We start from the raw sequence: 22,895 nt of genomic DNA, 5'->3' as shown, positions 1-22,895 counted from the left end.
CATGCACAACTAAAATAAAGAAAGCTCTTTGCTCCTATTTAAATAATGCATACCAGGGCTGATCAATTGCTTTGCCTTTTCTCAGCATCTCTAACATATAAACTCCATTACTTAATTCTTAGACACACACACAGAAAGCTCATCTAAATAATGCCTTCAACACAAACACATGAAATGCCCACTCAAGCTGCCTATTCAAGGCTGCTCAATACTCATCTTTCTTTCTCCTGCTCCCCCTAGCGTCCACAGTAAGTACAGCATAATGGAAGCTGGAAGGAGGGAGAGAGAGAGAGAGGGGGAGAGAGAGAGAGAGAGAGAGAGAGAGAGAGAGAGAGAGAGAGACAAGCTCCGCCCCCAGATGACATCAGTGCTGTGTTGAAGCAGAGCTGGAGGCAGATGCAACCTCACACTTGTAGTGAGCTCCAGGCAGCTGACCAGCTCTGCCAACTTCTCTATCTTGTCTCTCTCTCTCTCTCTCTGAGCCAAAGGAGTGTGTGTGTGTGTGTGTATGTGAACAAGTGTGTGTGGAAATAAAAACACACCCAGCTATTCGCACCATTGCTGCTACTGAGCCTTTCTGACACTGGGCTCGTTTTTGGGATTGAAATCTTCCATCGTATTGGATTTATCCTACGGACTGACTTTATTCTTTGAGGATATTCTTTTTGATTTTCCTTTTTGAATTATTGCTTTGTCAGGTAAGTGTATTTTGTCATGTGTTTCCCCCTTATTTTTGGGCTGTTTTAACCCTTTCCCTTATGTTTTTCATCACCCTGAGGTTATCAAATACCTTCAAAACGCATAGAGAAAATTTGCATCTGCAGTCACTCACAAACCTTCACACTGTAGACTTCACTTCTAAACTTTAAGATCTAGTAATTTGTTTGCAATGAGGAAAAATGGGTTTTATTGTGTTTTTTATTTAAATTGCAGGCAGACCCTTGAAGATTTGAGGGGGGTGCAATAGCAATTTAAAATCACAAGTACAGTAGTCATGAAATTCAGCAGTAGGCTATAGCTCTCCATTTGGCATTTAGGATTCAACGTGCGTCTCCAAAACAATTTTAAAACAATAGTTAGTTTAAAAAAAATACTGGCATAATTTAATAACCTTGATGTTGTTTCAAATCTCTATGACTTTCTTACCTTGAACACAAAACGACATGTAAAAGAGAAATGTAAAGGCTCAGTCACCATTCACTTTCAATGCATCTTTTTTCCATATAATGAATGTGAATGAGGCTGTCATTCTGTTTAACATCACATTTTACAAAGGATTTTGTTAAGTCATATAGGTTTGGAACAACTTGGAAGCGAGAAAACAAACGAATTTTCATTTTCATTTGTGGGTGAACTACCCCTTTAAGTCTCCATTCCGCTGCCGCGAATAAACGCACTAAGGACGTACAACTTACATTGTATTCTCACCATCAGCACTCTATATCAGTTAACCTGCTATAAAGATCTTTAAAACATCGTTTAGAAAAAAAACGCAATGCATATTGTATTTTTACCGGCTGCAGTCAACAGGAACGTTTAAACTTCACGCGTTTCGTCTCAAATCTGTTCTTGTGTGAGAGGCTTATCGCTAATGAAACGAACATACGTCGATTACAAATGAGAAAATATATATTAATAATGGCTAACCTGTGCTCTAAGAGCGTGATGTGAGAGTGATTGGAATAAAGAATGGGCGAATCGGGGATGCGGCGCGTGACACTCCAGTAGCCTACACTGCGCGCGACGCGGCAAAACTAGAACTCTCCCATTATAGAAGCCGCTTGCAGCGCAGACAGCTTCGTTGATTATGAGGGTCGCGTTCTAATTTGGAATACTAACGAAAACTCAAAAGACTGAGATTGGAGCGCAATAAATTTGCGCCCTGTGCATTTCAGTGAGAGAGTGAGTGTGTGGTGCTGGCGCAGTAAAGAGATCTGAGGCTGTCAGCTGCTTCAAGATTTTCCCATCAAACGAATTTCCCTTCTTTTAAGTAGACTTCCAAGTTATCTGATAGATAAGCTTTCATATCTGTTAGGCAGAAAAAGTCAAGATTGAAATAATAGTTTTGTGCAGATACAGAGAGAGGGACTATGAGATGACGATAAGAGCCAAAGCCTTCAGTCAGAGCTGATTAAATCAGTTTATAAGACTACTAGGCTATAGTAGACGATTCACATTGGACAAGTTTGCAAGAAAATGTACTATGAATCCCTAAAATGCCTACTTTTAGGTGCAAGTTGTTTTCCCTATAGCTTTGAGCTTCATCTGTGATAATGCACTAATAAGATATACTATGCAGTAATGTGTATTCAGAAAGGTTAGTTTCTTAGCACGATAATAGCAGAGAACCACAAATGGTCTGTTTTGACTATGTAAGGAGGGTGATAAAATTAACTAACCCATTGTTCTTTGTTGGACGTGTCAAAGCACTCTGTGGCAGTCTTTTTCGCTTGCATAAACAATTTGTATCAGTGATTCACAAATACCACACCTCCAAGCTTTAAAAGACGTAAATACCAGTCTCCCTTAAGATACTAATAAACAGCAATGCAAATGAACCAACTTTCTAGATTTTAATACTAAAATATAAGCATCCAATGTATGTTTAGCAGCAGCCAGGCAGATAGCACTCTTTGTTTCAAGCCATGAATGCCGGAGGCTAAACCCAGTGGTCCGTGGCATTCACTCAGAGTCAACATGAAATGGTCATGTCTTTCAGGCCTTCAGAAAAAAGTCTGTCACCCTTTTGTGCAGACGAAAAAAACAAATCATCTAGTAGAATTCTCCTCATGTCGGCAGCCAACCTCTGACCTCAGTGAGGCCATTCTATAAATGTACCTTGTAAAAACAAGCCTAGAAGTTCATTTTCTGAAACATTTTTTAAAAACGACTTATTTGTAATGCTTAAGTGGAAATATACTTTTTTGAGGACAAATTATGTAACAAACAGAAAACTAGGACTGAATTTTAGCTTTATTACGGATACAATTTTTACCCCCTTTGGAGTGGAAACAAAAACGGTGTGCAGTAAATCAACCCATCCCTTTTTGCCCTTGTCCAGCAACTGCTGCCCCCTGTACCCTGGCAGGGGGTACATATGTGGTAATTAAAGCGCCAGTTCAGCCTCCAACTGTCTGTGTGTATCTGCATGCACAGGCCTGATACAGAAGCACTTACCACCCCCAAGTGGGGAAAACAGTGCAGCTGCCACAGACCACTCTCTTTTCAGTGCAGTACAAAAGAAAAAGACCCCCTGTCTCCCCTAGAATCCACTCTCACTGCCTGAACGCCAGCCAGGGACAAACCTGCGGATCATCTGCCCCAAAACCACACACAGAGGGGAGCCACTAACACAATAGCCTGCTCTTAAATTAACGTTAAAGCCGTGCCCAAACCGTTCTTCTCGATTCCAAATATGTAGGCAGAAATGTTTCATCTCTCAGCCCACTAGGCTCAGAGAGGCATGATATGGCTTCATGGACATAAGATACATTACAAAGAGAGGCATTTAGTTCAAATCCTGCCTGGGGTTTAGAATCTATTATCTATTGAACACAAGAGAGCTGTTTTTCATAATCATAGCCCAGGACCTACCAATGAAGACTGTAGTGCAAATTTAATTTCAGCCTAAATGCCTGTGTTCATGCATGGGTAGTGATCAAATGTGACAGCATTTTTGGAAACTAATAGAAAACATCAATTCTCAATTTAAAAATGATGCATAATACAATGTTTACCATCTAAAGGTTTAGCCTAATTTCTCTAAAAATGCAGAAAAATTCACATATAATCCAAAGCATTTTTATAATAATGTAAAATAATGTGCAAAATTATTAAATATTCCTGAACAATTTTCCCTAAATTTTTTTTATCTGCACTTCAATGTTGCATAATCACATTTAAATACGGTTTTATTGATTTTTTTGCTTTTTTGCTTTTGTTTACGCATTTCTCAGTGCCTCAACCCTAGTGTTCTAAACTCAAGACACTAAACGAGCAAAAGGTTGTGACCATTTTAACCAGGATGCTCGATTGAACATAACTTCGAGCAGAGCAATGGAGCAGAAGCAGGCCTGGCCATTAGAACGATCTTCTAACGGAAAATGTGGCCTATTAGAACGATAGTGAGAGGTGCCCATCACATTCAGTGGCCTTTCTTCTCTGGCTATGAGCAGTGGGTGGGATAGGGGCTGGAAGAATTAACCAAATGTGAAAAAGCTAATAATTCTAAGTGAAAGAAGTTCAGTAAAGCAGAAAAGCGAAGGCCGGGGCCCTTATGCTTAACTTGAAATGAACAATGGACCACTGCCACTTCAGTGAAATCTGAGAAGCCAGGGGAAAAAAGAAAAGAAATGATAATGCAGCCAATCATCCAGCTAGATCAAGGTTTGCATGACCCATTGAGACAGCTGGCATGACAAGCTTAGGTGAAGCGTATAAGGTAGATGCCCTCCCTTCTTTTCTGTTTGACCTTTACGACCATAACATAATACTGGCCCACATATATTTCCCAAAACACTTGTGCTTTTTATCAATCTCTCCTGAGTAAGATCTCAGCTGAAATATCACGAAATAAACAGCCACCTGTGAGTGAACCCTTCAATTTTCAGGGAAGTATTTTGGCAGAAAAAACCCCCAATGGAGCTTGTGTTTCGCCAACTTCCTTTTGCCCGCTCCTGTGCCAGGAAGTGATTTACATTGGGTACAGTACATAAAAACAGCAATTCCATCTCAACATAATTTCACAGTCTGTCATTTGTGAGACTTTTAGAAAAATGGCAAGCTACTTTACACACATAATTCTCCAAATCAATACAACATTTCCTCAGAACGGTTGAAAAATTGCATGCCGATCTTTAACCAACTATTCACCATTCCTGCAAGTACTTATTTTACTCTTCAATAAATCTGACAATCATGAAGCAAATGTTTCAGCATTCAACAAAAAGAAAGCAACTTAGTCTCTGGCAGCATACTGAAAGCTCACCATCAAATATCACCTGCCCTTAAAGAAGAGTCACAGCTCCTGTTTCAAAGCTCTTGTTAATCTACTAATACAATAGTAGGCACATGAAGCACTTAGGCTCAACAGAAGGATGGGATGTACTATTAGACCTTGTTGGTGAGACCTGTTAACAAGTAACAGGGCCTTCAATTCCCTAATCTCTCCTTGTCACTCCCTACAACTGTTTTAAAGTTGCCTGACATACCCCAGCATGTTTTACAGAAAGGTTAGCATCCAACAGGTCAGCAGAAGGGTTTCAGGCAAGGGCACAAACCATGGTGATGGCTGTCAGTTGGAGAAATGTATATTGTCAGTCTATGTTACAGGAAAGGTGTACCGTGGGAAATTACAGTATGGAAGGTGCAGCACGGACATCTCTTTAGGGCCACCGGAGGTGACTTGCATGAAGAGCCCATTTGGGTATTCATGAGTCTGCGAGACATAAAACTTGTTCATCTTACATGTACATTTTTGAGCAGTGCGAGGGCGTTGTGTTCAGGTGCTGTCAGGGCAGCCCGAGGGAAACTTGGTGGCTGCTCGACACCTCAGCAGCAATATGCTTCACCTTTTTCCCTTCACCTTCTCCTTCCAGAGCGTCTTCAGCCACTTTGAAAGCACAGCTCAGTGGAGAACGTTGCCAGGCAGGAGGGAGCGGTCTTTGGCCATTGTAGCACGGCGCAAACCGTGGTCGCTTTTCTTATGCAAAGGAATTCTTTTCAGCCATCACCATAGAGAACACTAGAGGGGGGATGTTAGGGTTAGTGGCACACAGAACAACGCACATGGTTATCCTGGCAGCACAGGCTTAAGGCGAGGAAAAAGAAAGGTTTTTATAAAAATCCACACAATATCTCCACTAATCCAGGTTTCACAAACAGTGTCCACTATCAAAGGACTGCAGCCCAGGGGCTTTTCTCTGTGGTCATTTACCCAGAGGCAAAAAAATCCCCTGATATACAGAAACCCAATAAGCTTAAGGGACTTTCAAATTCTCATCTCAACCACACACTCCTCTTATTTTTCCCTCACTTCAATCTGATAAGTCTCAAATGCAGTGAAGCGATATACATGCCATAACAATCCATAAAAATCCAATCCATTGTGGTGTACGTTTTATGTTAGGTCTAAACCTTGAAAACAAGCTAGAAAGCTATAGGTTTACGTCAATGTATTGTCGATGGCAATGTGAAACTGCTCTGTTTGAAGGACAGTGGCCAATTGCAGCTGGCTGCATCGCCGTCTGACTCAATCTCAGCCTTGGCACTATCATCTCAGAATTAAATAAACGCTGCCTAACAGCATATTACACAAAGTCAATAACTCATTCTCAACGAGGCCACGTTCCTTTTCCGGTGTCATGACGTATTCAGATGTCACATGCTGTCTATAACCAAAGAATCTGCTCTTATTGACATTTTCTTTTCTCTCTATCCTTCTTGGTAGGAAGTTCAGCATGTGAGAGGGAGTGTGTGTCTGCACGTCAGGCACAGGTTTGTGAAACGAGAGCCAGGGAGCCAGAGTGCTACAGCAGCACAGGAGATTCTGCTTTCGAGCCACGAGGCTGGATACTTTATTCATGCTCCTGCCGGGAGTGCGACTACAGAATTCGGGGCTGACTTTGGAGCCTGACTTCAGAACCGAACCACCCTGGATTTGAGCCCAGCGTACTGCAGACGGACAGAGGTCTTAAGGCCATGACCAGTCTGCTTTGGGAGAGACGGGAGCAGTTCACTTCTCAAAGAGGACTCTCTGTTACACACAAAAGGGTCTGATTAGGAACCGCAACTTAAAATAAAAGGATTCAGCTCTCTTTTTTATTTCCTTTTTTTTTTTGTTTTAGTCTTTTTTTGTAATTAAAAATTACTGAAATTGCATGCCTGCGCATGAAAAGCCTGCCTGAGGTCTGTCTGGAAGTGGAGCTGCTTGCTTTATAGGTTTATCTACCATGGCAAAGCCTTTGATTGCATGAACTGTGGACGCTGCAATACAAGAAAGGAGGTCAGCGGTACAAACAAGGATCAGTTCAGCAAATACCAGCCTGGTCAGGATATAACCAAAGAGACCCCTTTGACAAGACGGACAAACATCTCCGGAAAGAATAGAAAGGAAGGTTTAAAGCCTCATTGGATTTGGGGTGGCAGCAGAGGATTAACTGGCATTTCTAAATCAGGTATGACAAATATGGATGTTCTTGCTGTGCCTTTTCTTCTAAAATACATGTGCACAAACAGAGGTAATGAGGAAAATGTGAAATGAAAGTAATAAATCAAAAAAGATTATTAAAAAAGTTCACACATTAATTGCCAATGGAAATAATATAATACAATTATATAGTATATAAATATAGAAAAATAAAATATGTAATATATAATGTATAAATATTATATAACAAAACAACATATAATATTTATATATAATATATAAACAATGTAAAAACATTATATAATTATATATTATCTTATATTAAAATGGTTGAAATAGTTCACTTTTCATTTTCTTCCAAGTTACGAGCCTTACACCTTTTGCAAACTATGATTCTCTGAAATGTCCTACAGGGAACAAAAATCGTGCACACAAAAAAAAAAAAAAGAGGATAAAAACAGACAAGATGATTTTACAATGTTTAATCAACAAGGCCTGACTTTGTTCAACCACCAGTTTTCAGCAATGAAATGCAGTCTTGAAATGCACTGGCTAACAGCAGAAATGTATAAAACAACAAGAGCCAGAGATTACATTACACACAGCAAAAGATAAAACCTCTCACACACAGGCATCTCATTCAAGGAAAGCTAGCAGGTTTAAGGATTTGTTATCTACATGCACAGCTGATTGGGAATATCCTTCCACTTAAATTAGACTTGCTTCTAAACCTCTCCTTTTCCTCTTATTTTTCCCCTCTAATCCCTCTTTCTTTTTTCAGTACTTTGGGTTTTTTTTTTTAGATACAAATTATTTCAATCAAGATAAACACCCAAGGCATGTTTCGCTACCATGTTTTTTTCATTTGTTCATGTCATTGGAAATGTTAATAGCCTCTTTTCATTAATTCAACAGCAGAAATATAGTATTATTTTTCTTAAATTGAATCTTTACAATGAAAGAGGCGCTGCAGGCACTGTACATAAAACAGCAATTAGAGCAGGACATTGCCTTTTCTTCAAACTGCATGGATTTGACTTTTTCTCTTCTTTTTTTTTTCCTCCAAGGGCAACAACCACAAAGAGGACATTAGCAATGGCAAGCAATTACAAGTCCTTCTTCGTCGTCTTCATCAGAGCTGGGCTTTTGCTTGGCCTGGCCAATCCATTGGTGACCTCAGCCTCCTGTCCCTCGCAGTGCCGTTGCGATGGGACTTTCATATATTGCAATGACCGGGATTTGACTTCCATCCCTTCGGGCATCCCAGAGGACGCTACAGTACTTTTTCTCCAGAACAACCGCATCAAAAGTGCAGGGATCCCTACGGATCTACAACGGCTAAACAATGTTGAAAAGATCTATCTGTACTGCAACAATCTTGATGAGTTCCCCACCAACCTGCCGCTGAATGTCAAGGAACTTCATTTGCAGGAGAACAATATACGGACTATCACCCATGCCTCCCTGGCACAGATTCCCATTATTGAGGAATTACACCTCGATGACAATTCCGTGTCAGCCGTCAGCATTGAAGAGGGTGCGTTCCGGGACAGCAACCATTTGAGGCTGCTTTTCCTGTCCCGGAACCACCTCAGCACCATACCTTCCGGTCTGCCAATGACTATTGAGGAGCTTCGCTTCGATGACAACCGCATCTCATCCATCTCAGAGGTATCCCTGCAGGATCTTATAAACCTGAAGCGACTAGTTCTGGATGGCAACCTATTGAACAACAGGGGCATTGGGGAGATGGCTTTGATGAACTTAGTCAATCTGACCGAGCTCTCATTGGTACGAAACTCCCTGACATCCCCACCCTCCAACCTGCCTGGCACAAGCCTGGAGAAGCTAAATCTTCAAGACAACCACATCAATCACGTACCAGCAGGTGCCTTTGCTTTTCTGCGACAGCTGTACCGCTTGGATCTGTCAGGCAACAACTTGAGCAGTCTGCCCATGGGTGTATTTGACGACCTGGATAACCTTACCCAGCTGCTCTTGCGCAACAACCCATGGCACTGCAACTGCAGGATGAAGTGGGTACGTGATTGGCTGCGCACTCTTCCATCTAAGGTCAATGTGCGTGGCTTCATGTGCCAGGGTCCCGATAAGGTCAAAGGGATGGCCATCAAGGACTTATCAACAGAGCTGTTTGGCTGCTCGGACACCGAGATTCCACCCACATTTGAAACTAGCACAGTCTCAAACACTTTGCCACCCTCTCGACCCCAATGGCCCTCATACGTAACTAAAAGACCTGTGGTTAAGGGTCCAGACCTTGGAAGAAACTATCGTAGCACAACGCCGTCCAGTCGTAAGATCATCACAATAAGTGTTAAATCCAGTAGTGCTGAGACAGTGCACATATCTTGGAGAGTATCTCAGCCCATGACAGCCCTGAGGCTCAGTTGGCTAAAGCTGGGTCACAGTCCTGCATTCGGATCCATAACTGAGACCATTGTCCAAGGGGAGAGAACAGAGTACCTGCTCACAGCTCTGGAACCCGAATCCTCTTATCGGATATGCATGGTTCCCATGGAAACTAGTAACATTTACCTGTCAGACGAGACACCTGTTTGCATAGAGACAGAAACTGGCTCCCTGAAAGCATACAATCCCACCACAACCTTGAACAGAGAGCAGGAGAAAGAGCCTTATAAAAATTCCAATCTGCCTTTAGCTGCTATCATCGGAGGAGCAGTGGCCCTTTTGGCCATCATCATGCTAGCCCTGGTGTGCTGGTACATCCATAGGAACGGCTCCTTATTTTCCAGGAACTGCACATACAACAAAGGGCGCAGGCGGAAGGACGATTATGCTGAAGCTGGAACAAAGAAGGACAACTCCATCTTGGAGATTAGAGAAACCTCTTTTCAAATGATTCCCATAAATCACATGCCTGTTTCAAAGGAGGAGTTTGTGATACACACAATTTTTCCTCCCAATGGCTTAAGTCTTTACAAGAGTCCACACAGCGAAAACAGCATCAATAACAGAAGCTACAGAGACAGTGGAATACCAGATTCAGACTACTCTCATTCATGATAGTGTGCGCGGATTACAAAGACATTTTATTGCTAATGAAAGACTTGGAGGCTGCTTGGTCTTTTGCAAAACACTGGATTGAAAAGACTGAGAAAGCATTGTTATGTACATTTGCCATATAATTTATATTTAAGGACGATTTATTAAAAGGAAAAAGGTTCCGATTGCAGGCCATCACTGAACCGTCGGTGTATGCTGCCACAAACTGCAATTCTATATTTTAGATATTTGTAGTCATTTGTACTGTACTTCCTTTACTTATGGTTTTAGACCAATTAAAAAAACGTTGTGCTCTACTGAGATATGATGACTTGTCAACTGTGAAAGTGGGTTTTCATTGCTGTGTTGAACAATCAGATATTAGAAAACCATGTAGTATAAGCACAGGTCAAAACTATTGCTATGTTGCTGTCAGTGAAAAAAAAAAATACAACAAAAAACAAGGCTGCGGGAATATAGGGCATAGTTGATCAAAGGAAATAAAGACACAAGTGTTTTGTTAATTTTAAGGAGGACGGGGACAGACTTACTCCGGTGTCACAGAAACCTCTGGGTTTCTTTAGGAATACTGGTTGCCTGTTTCAAAACGCTGCCAGGCTTTACATCACTCCAACGTTTAGGAGGCAGATATCTATTACTTCCTCTCTGCCCTGGAAGAGGAAGCAACACAGCACAGAGTCCTAAATCCTTTGCAAACGAAGCACACCGATCAAATGAGAGGTTACTTTGCAGTTAAATCAAAGCAGATGTGCTAAAACACAAGAACAGAACTAAATATCGCTTGTTCGGCAAAGGGAAACAGCATTTACCATATCCCTCAGTACAGTTAACCACGTCATGTAAACGTTGCCCTCCAAAAGGAATATATTGTGGGCAGAAAAAGTATGGCAAGAAACACATTTGGGCTCTTTTCTATTTGGAATATAAAGTGTCAACTATTTTTTTGTTCATATAATTCTTATTTGTATTTTTGTTTTCTAATTCAAGCCACTTTTATGTTGCCACAGTTAAATTGTTCTTTACAACTGAAGACCAAAGTGCATTGAATGCCCTTTGGCCAGTCTTGTATGTGCCTTGATCCAATGCTTATTGTATTTAGCTTTTTCAAAAAAATAAATCAGTGACTTAACTTTTTTCATACACACTTGAATATGATAGGATATTGGTCATATTGCAAAATAAAAGTGGATAAAACCCCAACTTGATGGCCTCCTTTTCCCCAAAAGAATGCTTTCCATTTATTTTTAATCCCTCTAAACTTTGCATACACCATTCCGGTCCTCAAAAGTCTTCATCTAAAGCAGTAGTGCCTAAACTGGGGTATGAGTACCCCAGGGGGTACATGAGATGACAAAGTGGGTATGCAAACAAAATGCTGACTTGTTTTTGATTGATGCGGCATTAACAAGTGCATTACATGGTGACAGTGTGTGCGTGTGAGAGACAGAGCGAGCACAGGTTTATGCAGATGTATTTGGAGGTTATGTTTTGCTGTTGGCCCTCTGCAAATATGCTTTTGACCAATCAGCTATCTTAAGTTCAAAATCCCTCTCATTGGTTGGAGCTTACTGCTAATTGTTTTGTGCACAGTAAAGCATAAAGTTTGGAGAGCAGCATTAAGTTTAGAGAGAGTCTATATACCTGACAAATTATTCTAATAAATATAAGTTAATGTCACCAAAATGTCAAAAAGACAGTCAAGCATATCTTCATTTTCCATATCCATGAGTAAAGATGATGGAGTTTGATCAAAAGATCCCGAAGCTGGAACTACCAATACTAAACAGGATAGCGTGAGACACAAGCAACGGGAGTTAGATCAGTCAGAATCAGAAACTGATGTAATGGAAAAGGCAACGACTTTAAAAGGTGTGAGAGAATATCACTGATCAACTGAATAATATTTGATCTCAACGTAGCTACATACATGTTAGGGCCATGCAGAAACCTATGAATGATGATCTTATAGTTGTGCCATCACCGTTTAGTGACGTCATTGTATGTTCCTGGAAAACTGAAGTTGTATGGCAAGTGTCGGTCACAGTGCCTTTTAGGGCATTTTCACAGCTGAAAGTCCGCACCAAGGTACGAACCAAAGTTCATGTTTTGATACATTTTATACATTCGGTAAGTTTTGGTTTGGTTTCACATTGCAATTATGCAAGCACACTAAAGAACTTTACATGACATACTTGCGTCCTGTTGTCATCATCTATGTGGGCTGCATCTTGACATTGATTGGTTTGTAAACGGACCTGCGTCTGACGTCAGCATGTTGTCAATTCGGCGGGTAACTTTGACAAATATGTATGAACAGACACATATCGTTGCCACTATTCTGTTATTATTATGGCATTACTACCTGCAGCACCAACTATACTCAAGGCTAGTTCAAATTCGCCAAATGTTCGTCTTCGTTGTGCGAACATTTTATCGTCGCCGGCAGGAAAGGAGGAGAAGACTACAAGCAATCCTGCGAGAACCACCGGAACTTCCGGTAAATGGTCTGAAAGTCGGAACCATACAGAAAATGCTTTCATACTAGAAACGAACCAAACCTTTGATCAGTTTGATCCGGACCGAGACTAACCAAATTTCGTCTCTTTGGTCCGGACCGTGGTCCGGGGCAGGTTTCACACCTGTAATTTTGATTTGGATCAAACTGAAAAGTCAGAAAATCCGGACCAAACAAGGTAGGTGGGAAAGGGCCTTTGATCTGACAATTATTCATTTAGCACTGTTAAGCACTGGTTCATAGTACCTTTTAAAATGGGGTTTTAGCACTTACTAGCATGAAGAACAAATATAGACACAGACTATAGACAAGATTTAAGACTCAAACTATCTTTGGATACAAAAACACCCTTTGTGAGTTTTTAAGAGGGCAAATACTGTCCTTTAATGGAAAAGGTGTGGCTGCAGTCTAAATAGAAGAGAGGGGGTATGCAGAAGGATGTTAGATGCCTTGGGGAATGCCACTGTAAAAAGTTTGGAAACCACTGATCTAAAGCCTACTGAGGCTTCTTACTAGTGCAGCATCTGCTTGGGGCTCCAAGTGCTCTTTTGTGTGGTTAAGCCACATATGACTTATCTGATTGGCCCAAGTGGGAAATATCAGTGAGTACAGAACAGAAGCTAAATGAGGCCGTTGGAGAGATGCTGTGCTGGATTTTGATGCTCCTCGCGACCACAGAGGGAAATGTATGTATCTAATGACTATATAGCATTAGGTTGACAGCATTGCTCAAATCACAGTAGGAATCTCACAGGTGGCTTGCATGTGCACGTGTACGCATCAACACAACATATATGTGGGCCATGAGTGTGCGAACGCACACAGATGAATACACATCAATGCACACGCCCTGAGATGTAATTACAGTTCAGGGGAGCCTCTAAAAACAGCAAGTCTGATCCAAACCTTAAGTATACTTCAACAGGCTCGTGTACTAAATATACCGCATCAGCTAGAAATTAAAGTAAACACTCTCTGTGAGCATATGGTACTGTAAGGGTATGTGAATGTTGTTGATGTTCCACAACTTGCCTTGTCATTTGTTTATGTGGTTTCCTGACTGACAGTATTAGCAATGTTTCAAATGCTGAGTGATGGTTTTTAAGTTTCACTCACTTCCTTTTAAATCTGAAGGCTTTTTCTTTATGAGCCGTTTTATTTAAAATGAATCTTATCTGATCAAGGATGCATTTGTACAATTGATTTTACCTCTGAAAAGAATGTAAAATCCAGACATCAGAAAGTAAACTGTGTTTGGTATAAAAAAAAAGCGAACATTTAAACTTGAATCCATATCCAAAATATTGTATTACAGCATGTCTAATCTAATGCATTCAATCGACTCCGAATTACAGATTTAGCATTATTTCTTCTCTCTCCCTTAAATCCCAGAAAAAAATGATTACTCCATCTTCTATTCTCTATTCAAGTTTGTAATACTCTTCTGCATTTACTCAATACTCACACCAGCTGCGGTAACTTACAAATCATTCATTCTGGAGATAAGATGTCAGCCAGAACTGAAGGTATAAAGCAGTATCAAGCAGGAATGAGATCCAAGCAGTTTTAATTATGAAAACGCACAGGTGTGCGAGTGTGTTTGAGCATACACATCCCCTTTATGGACGTTCTGCATGCAGTAAATCAATCTCCAGTTTCCTAACACCATCAGAATTTTTTACCGCTTGAGCTCCGAGCAAAACGGCTTGAAATATTAATATCATGTGCTGCATGGTGAAAGCAAATCAGATGGATGAGAGTGCAAACAGCAATTTGTATTCTCCAGTTAAAATGATCTATTCAGAACACTAACCTTAAGTGTTGGGGGAGGGCGAGTTGAGCGGCTGCTACTGGGGGTGACCTGTGGTGACCCTTTTAACACAATGACCTCACCTCTGGCATCTTTGTCAGCACATTGTCTGAGCTTACAGATGACCTCATTCGCCCTGGGAAAACCATTGATCAGGTCTGATGTCCATGAGGCCGGTGCACACTTGAAATTCTACCTTGAATAGGGTACTTCACTTGAGATACAAGACAAAAGTATCTTTAAAAAAAAATAAAAAAAAACTTTGACATGATGATGTGAAGCTTGAAAATATCAGGCTCTAAAAAAAATACTCTAAGAAACTGGATGTTGCTCGGTCATCTCTTTTGCTGTGATCAAAGAAAGCGATGACTGATCAGAGGTCAGATAAAAGCAGGTGAAACAAGGGTCACAAGCCAAAGATGAAAAATTGGTGGACAATCTGGATGTTTGACCCCCTTTTTTAAAAGCAATTAGTAAACATTTTTCATCTTTTTGGACATCTGGCCCTTTTTTAAGCAAACGATACACATTTTTCATCTTTTTAGACCTTTGACCACCCCTTTTTACAATTGGTAGACATTTTTCATCTTTTCAACTCTTGACCGCATTGTAAAGCAAGTAATGGACATTTTTCATCTTGTTGGACTTTTGACCTCTATTTTTTAAGAAAAGGAAAAGTAGAGATCAGGTCATGCATTGTTATCATGGACAATGACAGATCCCTGGCTCTTTAAAACAATGAATTGTGTGAAAAATAATGCAACCCCTCTTTTTTCATCATAAAACGTTTATAAGAGCAACTAAAATAAGGTAATGAGAGTTGCTTTTGACAAGAAAGGCAATTACTGGCAAATGCAGAAGCCACATGTCATTCAATTATTTTTAGAGTTTAATTTACCAAAAGAGCCATAAGGGAGCTGACTTTAAAAGCACCATCTTATTCTGATCTCATTTTGTTTCACCTTGCAGGGAGATGTAGTCATCAACTCCTAGCGTATCTATTCCCGAGTGTGTAATGTGTTTGCTCCCATTCTGCCTGGCCTCGCGTTCACTGCAAAACCTTTTCCCTCAGCTCAGCGCAAAATTTTCCTAAATAAAATATAAAAAATTCCTCCTAATAAGCCATTTGCTTTTGCTCTTCTTCCGCACCTTGTATTCAGTCCAAGACGTCATGCACATCAAAGCTAAAACCCCTCATTGTGTGTCTTTAAAGAAAAAGAGAAGAGAAATTAAGGTCAAAATGTCAGGCTTAGGGCACCGATGTGGCCTCCCACATGCCTGGACTCCAAACAAAGCATGTTTATAAATCATATCAACACAATATGATACAGACTAATGTATATTTTTAGAACGTGCAAAACTTGCTTGTACTTCCGTCTATATGGGCTTGAGGTTTGAAGAGCCACTATTAATCATCACAGATCACTGTGACCTTTCAGTGTTTACATCCATTCATACACTTCTTATTACAAGCACTGCAACCCAAAGGAGGACAGACCAGTTTTTAAAAACAGATACATTCCCTTTTTTTGTAAGTTCCAATATAGATGGAAACCACAACATAACTTATGCATGTCTTGAAGAGACAGCTGCGGTCTGGGCATGTAGCCACGGCCACATGCGCTCTGCTGTCACCACGGTCATGTGGTGAAACAAGTACAAGGAGTCAAAGCAAATGTTTAAAGAACCAGAAAGAAGATAAAGTCCAAAGATACTTTTGCTTTAGTACTGGGTAAAAATATAGTTTTTCCAATTAATTAAAATTCCATAATAAAAGTGTTAATTTTTCAAATTTTGAAACACAGTTTTGTAACAGAATTAGTAGAGATAGAATTTGTTTTGTCTGTAAGCTAAATTAATATTTCCTAATGGACATCTAACATCTATCGACAACCAGCCCTACATGCTTCTCATATTTTAAGGCCTTCAAAGCTGTCTTGAGTAGATACAGCAACAAGTGAACACAGGAGATGCATTTGAGACATTACTACCAGATACAAAAAGCAATGTGTCTGTCTCAGCTAACCACTTCTGATCGGATCACCTGAGACAGATCTTAATGTGGAGTGTAAATGGGACCTATCATTTTTCCCCACCCTTAATGTACCTCTCAGACTCTCAATCCATTTTCTTCCCTATCTTCTAAAGTCCTCCCTACATCCCCTTAAGTTCTCAAACAAGACTTAGTATTTCTCCTCATTATGACCAACGACCTGAAACTCTAAGGCTGCAACAACTACAATCTCCCATCATCTAAATGAATCCAATTTTTTGCTCGACAGCACACAGCATCCATACATCTATCTCCCCTTAAAATCATCTGACATTAATACAAGTTAACAAAGGCTCGTCTGTTAAGGTGGCAACAGCAGCGACACTTTGCCGGTGGAGCAGGTTGAATTATTGAACAGGGAAAATGACTTACAACTGCAGTGATGTGGATTCCTACCTCCAGCCAGCATCTGTTAATGCAATAACAAGCGACAACGACCTATTACTGCAGGCGAGTGCTGGGTATGATAATTTGATGTAGAGAGCATCATATGTTTTGAGAACGTCCATTTAATTGACTTTACTAGATGAGAGACATTAATTCACGTCATCCATTAACTAGCTTAAATTATCTTTTAAAAGGTGATATATCTTCCTGTGCCCTTTGACAGATTCGTGCGGCACATTCTCTGCTGCTGCATCGACCCATCGGGGTATTTGTCCAGAATGTCTGCTCTTGTTGGGAATAATCATTGCATTCCCTCGAAAAGTTCCTGTGTGGTACATTCGTTCTTTAGCCCTCCGAGGACCGTGTCGGGCCCAGCTTCGATCTGGTTAGCATTCCCGTTTGCGTGAGGACCAAGGTTTAAATGTCAACGGCGTATCTGCATGCCGGTAAGGCGACCCGCCAGATATATACGCAACTGACAGATGGTGAAGACATGCTGTAATGCCAACTGGTGCATTGGTGTTATGTATGCTGATTTGGTGTAGCCTTCTGATATAACCGTAAGAGGAAGATGCAATCAGATTATTTCAACACCAATAAGGTTTAGTTTAAATGTCAATGTGTAATTGGTATGGAAATGGAAAAGTCTTTTTACTACAGCAAATAACACCAGAGCATTCACTTAAAATTTACAGCCTGATAAAAGTGAAACACCATCAGACAGCCTAGCGACTGCCAGTGGGAGATTTTCTGAAAAGGACTAATCAATACGAGTTCTCTGTAGATTTTAAGACAACTATCATATACAAGACCTGCTAAAGGTCATTTGGTCTTCGAGATTTCATCTGCGTTCTGCAGACTAACAGATTTCGTTCTGCGGGCGTAGATTCCGTGTCGGCCTGCTTATGTCTTCTCTTGCCTAGGGCACCAAAAGAGTCAAGAACGCCAATGGTGCCCCCTCAAAAAAAGATGTATGACGCCCCTGAGTTCTGACTCAATGTACTGAGTCATTCCACTCAAGAAGTTCTGAACAAAATTCAGGATCAGGAAAGTCATTGTTCATCATAAAACTGAACACTTAAAAAGAAACAGCCTTTTCATGCATGACCACTTATATCATATGAACCTCTTTAATCCATTTCTGTCCAAAAAAAATAAAAATTTCCGAGGGAAATGTAGAGCTGAAAGAAAAGATGCCATGCGGCCTGTGACAGTCTGACCTTCTGCAGGAACCGTGAGACTAACACCACCTCCCTACGGCCCTTCTTACACAACACTTCAGTCCGCATCAATACACCTATACTTAACCACAACACAGGCCTGTCTCCCCCCAAGGCCTCTGCGTCTCTCTTTGGGGCAATCTGGAAGTAGGTCTGGCTGCCTCAACTACGACTCCTGGACAATCAGTGGTGTCAGCAGGCTCTAAATACTGGCTGTCACCATTCATCTGAACATCGGCGGTGTCACATCAACGCCTCAAGGTCTCTGTATCACTGCCCGTGCGCTAGGTGAGGAGAGAAGGGTGGTTGTGTACTGCATTAGCTCTGAGGAGTTTGCTAAAGGTCAGGGTGAAGAGTTACAGCATTAGGGCTGCATAATATTGGAAAACACTGACATTTTGATATTTTGTTTTTCTGCGATATATACTGCGTTATGAAAACAATTTTACAAAATGACTTGAATAGCTCTATTTGGAAAGAATTAATCATTCTAGAATGACTGGGGTGATTTGAGTGTGTCCGCACAGAAAATAAACAAATTACACGCATAGATAAATACAATAGAGCAAAGATACAAATGAAATAAACAGTTTCTCTACCTGAATACTGTTAGATTTATCTGAAAAACAAAGCCCTGTCAAATTTAAAATAACACTGCATAGTCTTAACTATAAATTAAATATAATTAATCTTTTTTTTTATTTTACTTTGTCTTTTGTTGTTTGATTAACATTAATGACACAGACAGCAGCAGGTTTATTATGCTGTTGTCACTTTAAGACTTAACGCACAGATCTAATATAATGACACACATCCGTTTTCTTTCTCAATTGTTTACGTTCACTTAAGACATAAGCAATGAGGATACTCGCAGAGATGAGCTTTTTGGCATAATTTTGAGCCAAATGCATCCATACATCCATCTATTCAATAGTGTTAATGAGAGAAAATTTATTGAAATAATAAATGCACTCAGACAAAATTTGTCATAAAAATAAATATTGAATTTTCATATTTTTTTTATATAGGCCTAATGCATGAATAAAATGTCATAAAACATTTAAATTGTGAATAATTTGTACAGTTATTTTACTTTTGATGAGATTCCGTGTGATCAGTTGAACGCCTCCTTGCTTTATAAAAGTATTAATTTAAGTTTATTAACTTAAACTTTTGAATAGTAGTTTATGTATCCATCTATAAATTGTATATCACACTGTACATGCCTGATTGCATGCTAATGCACTTTAGGTTTGATGTCGCCACTTATAAATGCTGGAATTTTTCCCATGAGCATTGTCTGGTCGAGCAGATGCTACTGTATGTCACTAAACTGCAGAAAGGTTTAAGTACTATTGTATCACACCAAACAACAAACTAATTATTTCCCACCAAGCGATTCTTAAATATTACGAGAACGAGGTTAATCTGTGCGTTAGCAAAGTAATACTGCAGAAATTTCAGTTTCAGTTTCTCAAATAAAATAAAAAAATCTAGCAAAGCTACTGGAATCCAATGATCCACTAGAAGAGTTTAAGGAAATAAGCTGGTCTAATCCACGTCTCTCAGCTGCTAAAGACCTTCCTATGACTGCCTATCCCAGATGACAAGCCTCAGAGAACCAGGACAGTCCCTAAATGGACACACACACATGGCTTAAAGTGACAGATGACTGTTTACCGTGGCATTCTTGTGGTCTGTCCACCCATTCTTTAACACACACGCATATACACTCGCTCAGAAGGCCACTGTCAAATGAACATGAGGAGATGACAGGAAATGAGACGCCGCTAGCTGGAAAAAAAAGAACTCCATTACAAATCTCTTTGGGATCATTTGGCCATGGACAAAACTGATGGCGTGCAATTTGACTCTTTGATGTCGACAGTCAAACACTTTCTCCGACCCTCAATGAAGACCAAGAACAGATCGCAGTATGAGTAGAATGAAACGCACACTGAACATTGAGCCGTAAAGATACCAATCATGATAAAAGCAAAATGATTTGTGATTTAATACAACAAGGACTGGTAATCTCTGAATAGACACTTTAATGACAACAAGGCCATTTCAATCTATGGCATTAACCCTCCCCGCAATCACACACTCTCTCTCACATGAACAAAAGTTCTTGGACAGTACTAGAACAGGTGGTGAGATAAAAGGATGGACCTGCTGAGATTCTGGACGCATTAAAAATGAGGTCAAAATACTGCTGAAGTAAAAAGACAAAGGCCTCTGTTTGTAGACACAAATCTTTCCATTGCCAACTTGCACTGTTAGAACTATATTTCAAATATCAATCAATGCAGACAAATCACACAAGCAAGGGTGTATTCTAGTGCTTCCTGCATAAATGTGATATAGCTAAATGGGTGTCAAAGAGAGAGTAAATAGACAACATTAGGGATGCACCAAAATTAAAGTTCAGGATGATACACTGAACTGATTATAGTTATCGTATTGTTGCTGATAATACACAAAATAAAATGTCCTTATTACTTAGCAGACTAAACATTAAAAAATAAAATACTTTAAATACCCCAAATGAATTTCAACAACACAACATTATAATGTACAGTAGAAAAAGTAGAATAAGTGGATTTTCATTTTTGAGACTTGCTAAAGACTACATTTAACAGTGTTTACAATATATACAGTTATTATTTAGTAAGATAAAATTTACGTGAGCATTAGATGATGGCAAAGGCAATCGAAGTGTAAAAATAAGGAAAATTAGCATGCACAATTAATTATCCAATATTAACGGATACAGATACATTTAAAAAAAATACACAATATAAAAATTATACAATATCGACCAATAATCAGCGTTACAAATATATTGTGCATCTCCAAGACAATGTCTTTTCATTGTGCCTTCACCAGCTGCAAGTAAAACCAAGAATAAATGACTCTTGAAACTCAATCTGATCTCTCTAATCTATAAAAAAAAAATACAAATACAAATACAAATTCACAAAAGAGTTTTGTTCCAATTCTAAAATAAAACATAAAAATATAGGATGAGGTGTGACCATATGAAAATGCTGTCAGTGTGTGACATGCAGTGAGAGGAAGTAGTGAAGGTTTTGAGTGTCACAGTTGTAAATGAGTTAAGGAGCCCAACTTCATTTAGGGGCTGACAGCTGTGCTGATAAGAACAGGATTATGGAACGACAGGAAGTGGCAAAGCATTCAGTCTACAACTCGCTCTCATCCTGCACAAAAGAAATTCCTTCTTTTTCCTGAAGGGTATTTCTCTCTAGGGACACTGGGATCTAAGACAGCCTTCATGCATGTGTCATGTTATGTATGAGTTGTATAAGTGTTCTATAATGTACAATTATAATAATATATTGATAACATACACACATACATACATACATATACATATATATACACATACATACATATATATACACATATACATACACATATACATATATATATATATAAAAAATATAAAATATATATATATATATATATAAAATATATATATATATATATATATATATGTGTATGTATGTGTATATATATGTATGTGTATATATATGTATGTGTATATATATGTATGTGTGTATGTATGTATATATGTGTGTGTGTATGTGTGTGTGTGTGTGTGTGTGTGTGTGTGTGTGTGTGTGTGTGTGTGTGTGTGTGTGTGTGTGTGTGTGTGTGTGTGTGTGTGTGTGTGTGTGTGTGTGTGTGTGTGTGTGTGTGTGTGTGTGTGTGTGTGTGTGTGTGTGTGTGTGTGTGTGTGTGTGTGTATGTATGTATGTATGTATGTATGTATGTATATATATATATATATATATATATATATATATATATATATATATATATACATACATACATACATACATACACACACACACAGCGGGGGAAATAAGTATTGAACACGTCATCATTTTTCTCAGTAAATATATTTCCAAAGGTGCTATTGACATGAAATTTTCACCAGATGTTGATAACAACCCAAGTAAGCCATACATACAAAGAAACAAACAAAAATAAGTTCAGAAATTAAGTTATGTGTAATAATGTGAAATGATACAGGGAAAAAGTATTGAACACATGAAGAAAGGGAGGCGCAAAAAGGCATGGAAAGCCAAGACAACTACTGAAAACTTACAGTAATTAAAAAGCAATCCAGCCCCCTGTCAGTGGAAATTAATAACAGCTGGTTCAGTCCCAAATGATGGCCTACAAAAAGGTCTCATTGCCAAGGTGTCACACAAGACACATCTCATGATGGGTAAAAGCGAAGAGCTGTCTCAAGACCTTTGCAACCTAATTGTTGCAAAACATAATGATGGCATTGGTTATAGGCGCCATTCTAAGCTTCTGAATGGTCCAGTGAGCACTTTTGGGGCCATAATACGGAAGTGGAAAGACAATAATTTCACCATAAATTTGCCTCGACCAGTGCTCCTCGCAAGATTTCAGATAGAGGAGTGAAAAGAATAATCAGAAGTGGATTGCTTTTTAATTATTGTAAGTTTTCAGCAGTTGTCTTGGCTTTCCATGCCTTTTTGCGCCTCCCTTTCTTCATGTGTTCAATACTTTTTCCCTGTGTCATTTCACATTATTACACATAACTTAATTTCTGAACTTATTTTTGTTTGTTTCTTTGTATGTATGGCTTACTTGGGTTGTTACCAACATCTGGTGAAAATTGCATGTCAATAGCACCTTTGGAAATATATTTACTGAGA

General features: G+C 39.5%; 2 protein-coding genes across 3 annotated transcripts in view; one reads left to right on the top strand and one right to left on the bottom strand.

The window, feature by feature from the left end:
• macrod2 (mono-ADP ribosylhydrolase 2) overlaps positions 1-22,895 on the bottom strand; it is a 578,061-nt gene that overhangs the window by 476,111 nt on the left and 79,055 nt on the right. The window lies entirely within an intron of this gene.
• Positions 390-11,392, top strand: flrt3 (fibronectin leucine rich transmembrane 3). Its single transcript, XM_084391149.1, has 3 exons — positions 390-698; positions 6,449-7,175; positions 8,215-11,392. The coding sequence occupies exon 3, from the start codon at positions 8,243-8,245 to the stop codon at positions 10,190-10,192; it is 1,950 nt and encodes a 649-aa protein (XP_084247275.1). The 5' UTR covers positions 390-698; positions 6,449-7,175; positions 8,215-8,242; the 3' UTR covers positions 10,193-11,392.

This window comes from Rutilus rutilus (assembly GCF_951802725.1).
Source record: "Rutilus rutilus genome assembly, chromosome: 20".
Lineage (NCBI taxonomy): Eukaryota > Metazoa > Chordata > Actinopteri > Cypriniformes > Leuciscidae > Rutilus > Rutilus rutilus.
Note: the sequence above shows the minus strand (reverse complement) of the source record. Positions and strands in the feature narration are given on the sequence as shown.

Excerpts from the sequence above, each read along its gene's own strand:
- flrt3 (XM_084391149.1), top strand. The coding sequence starts at position 8,243 with ATGGCAAGCAATTACAAGTCCTTCTTCGTCGTCTTCATCAGAGCTGGG.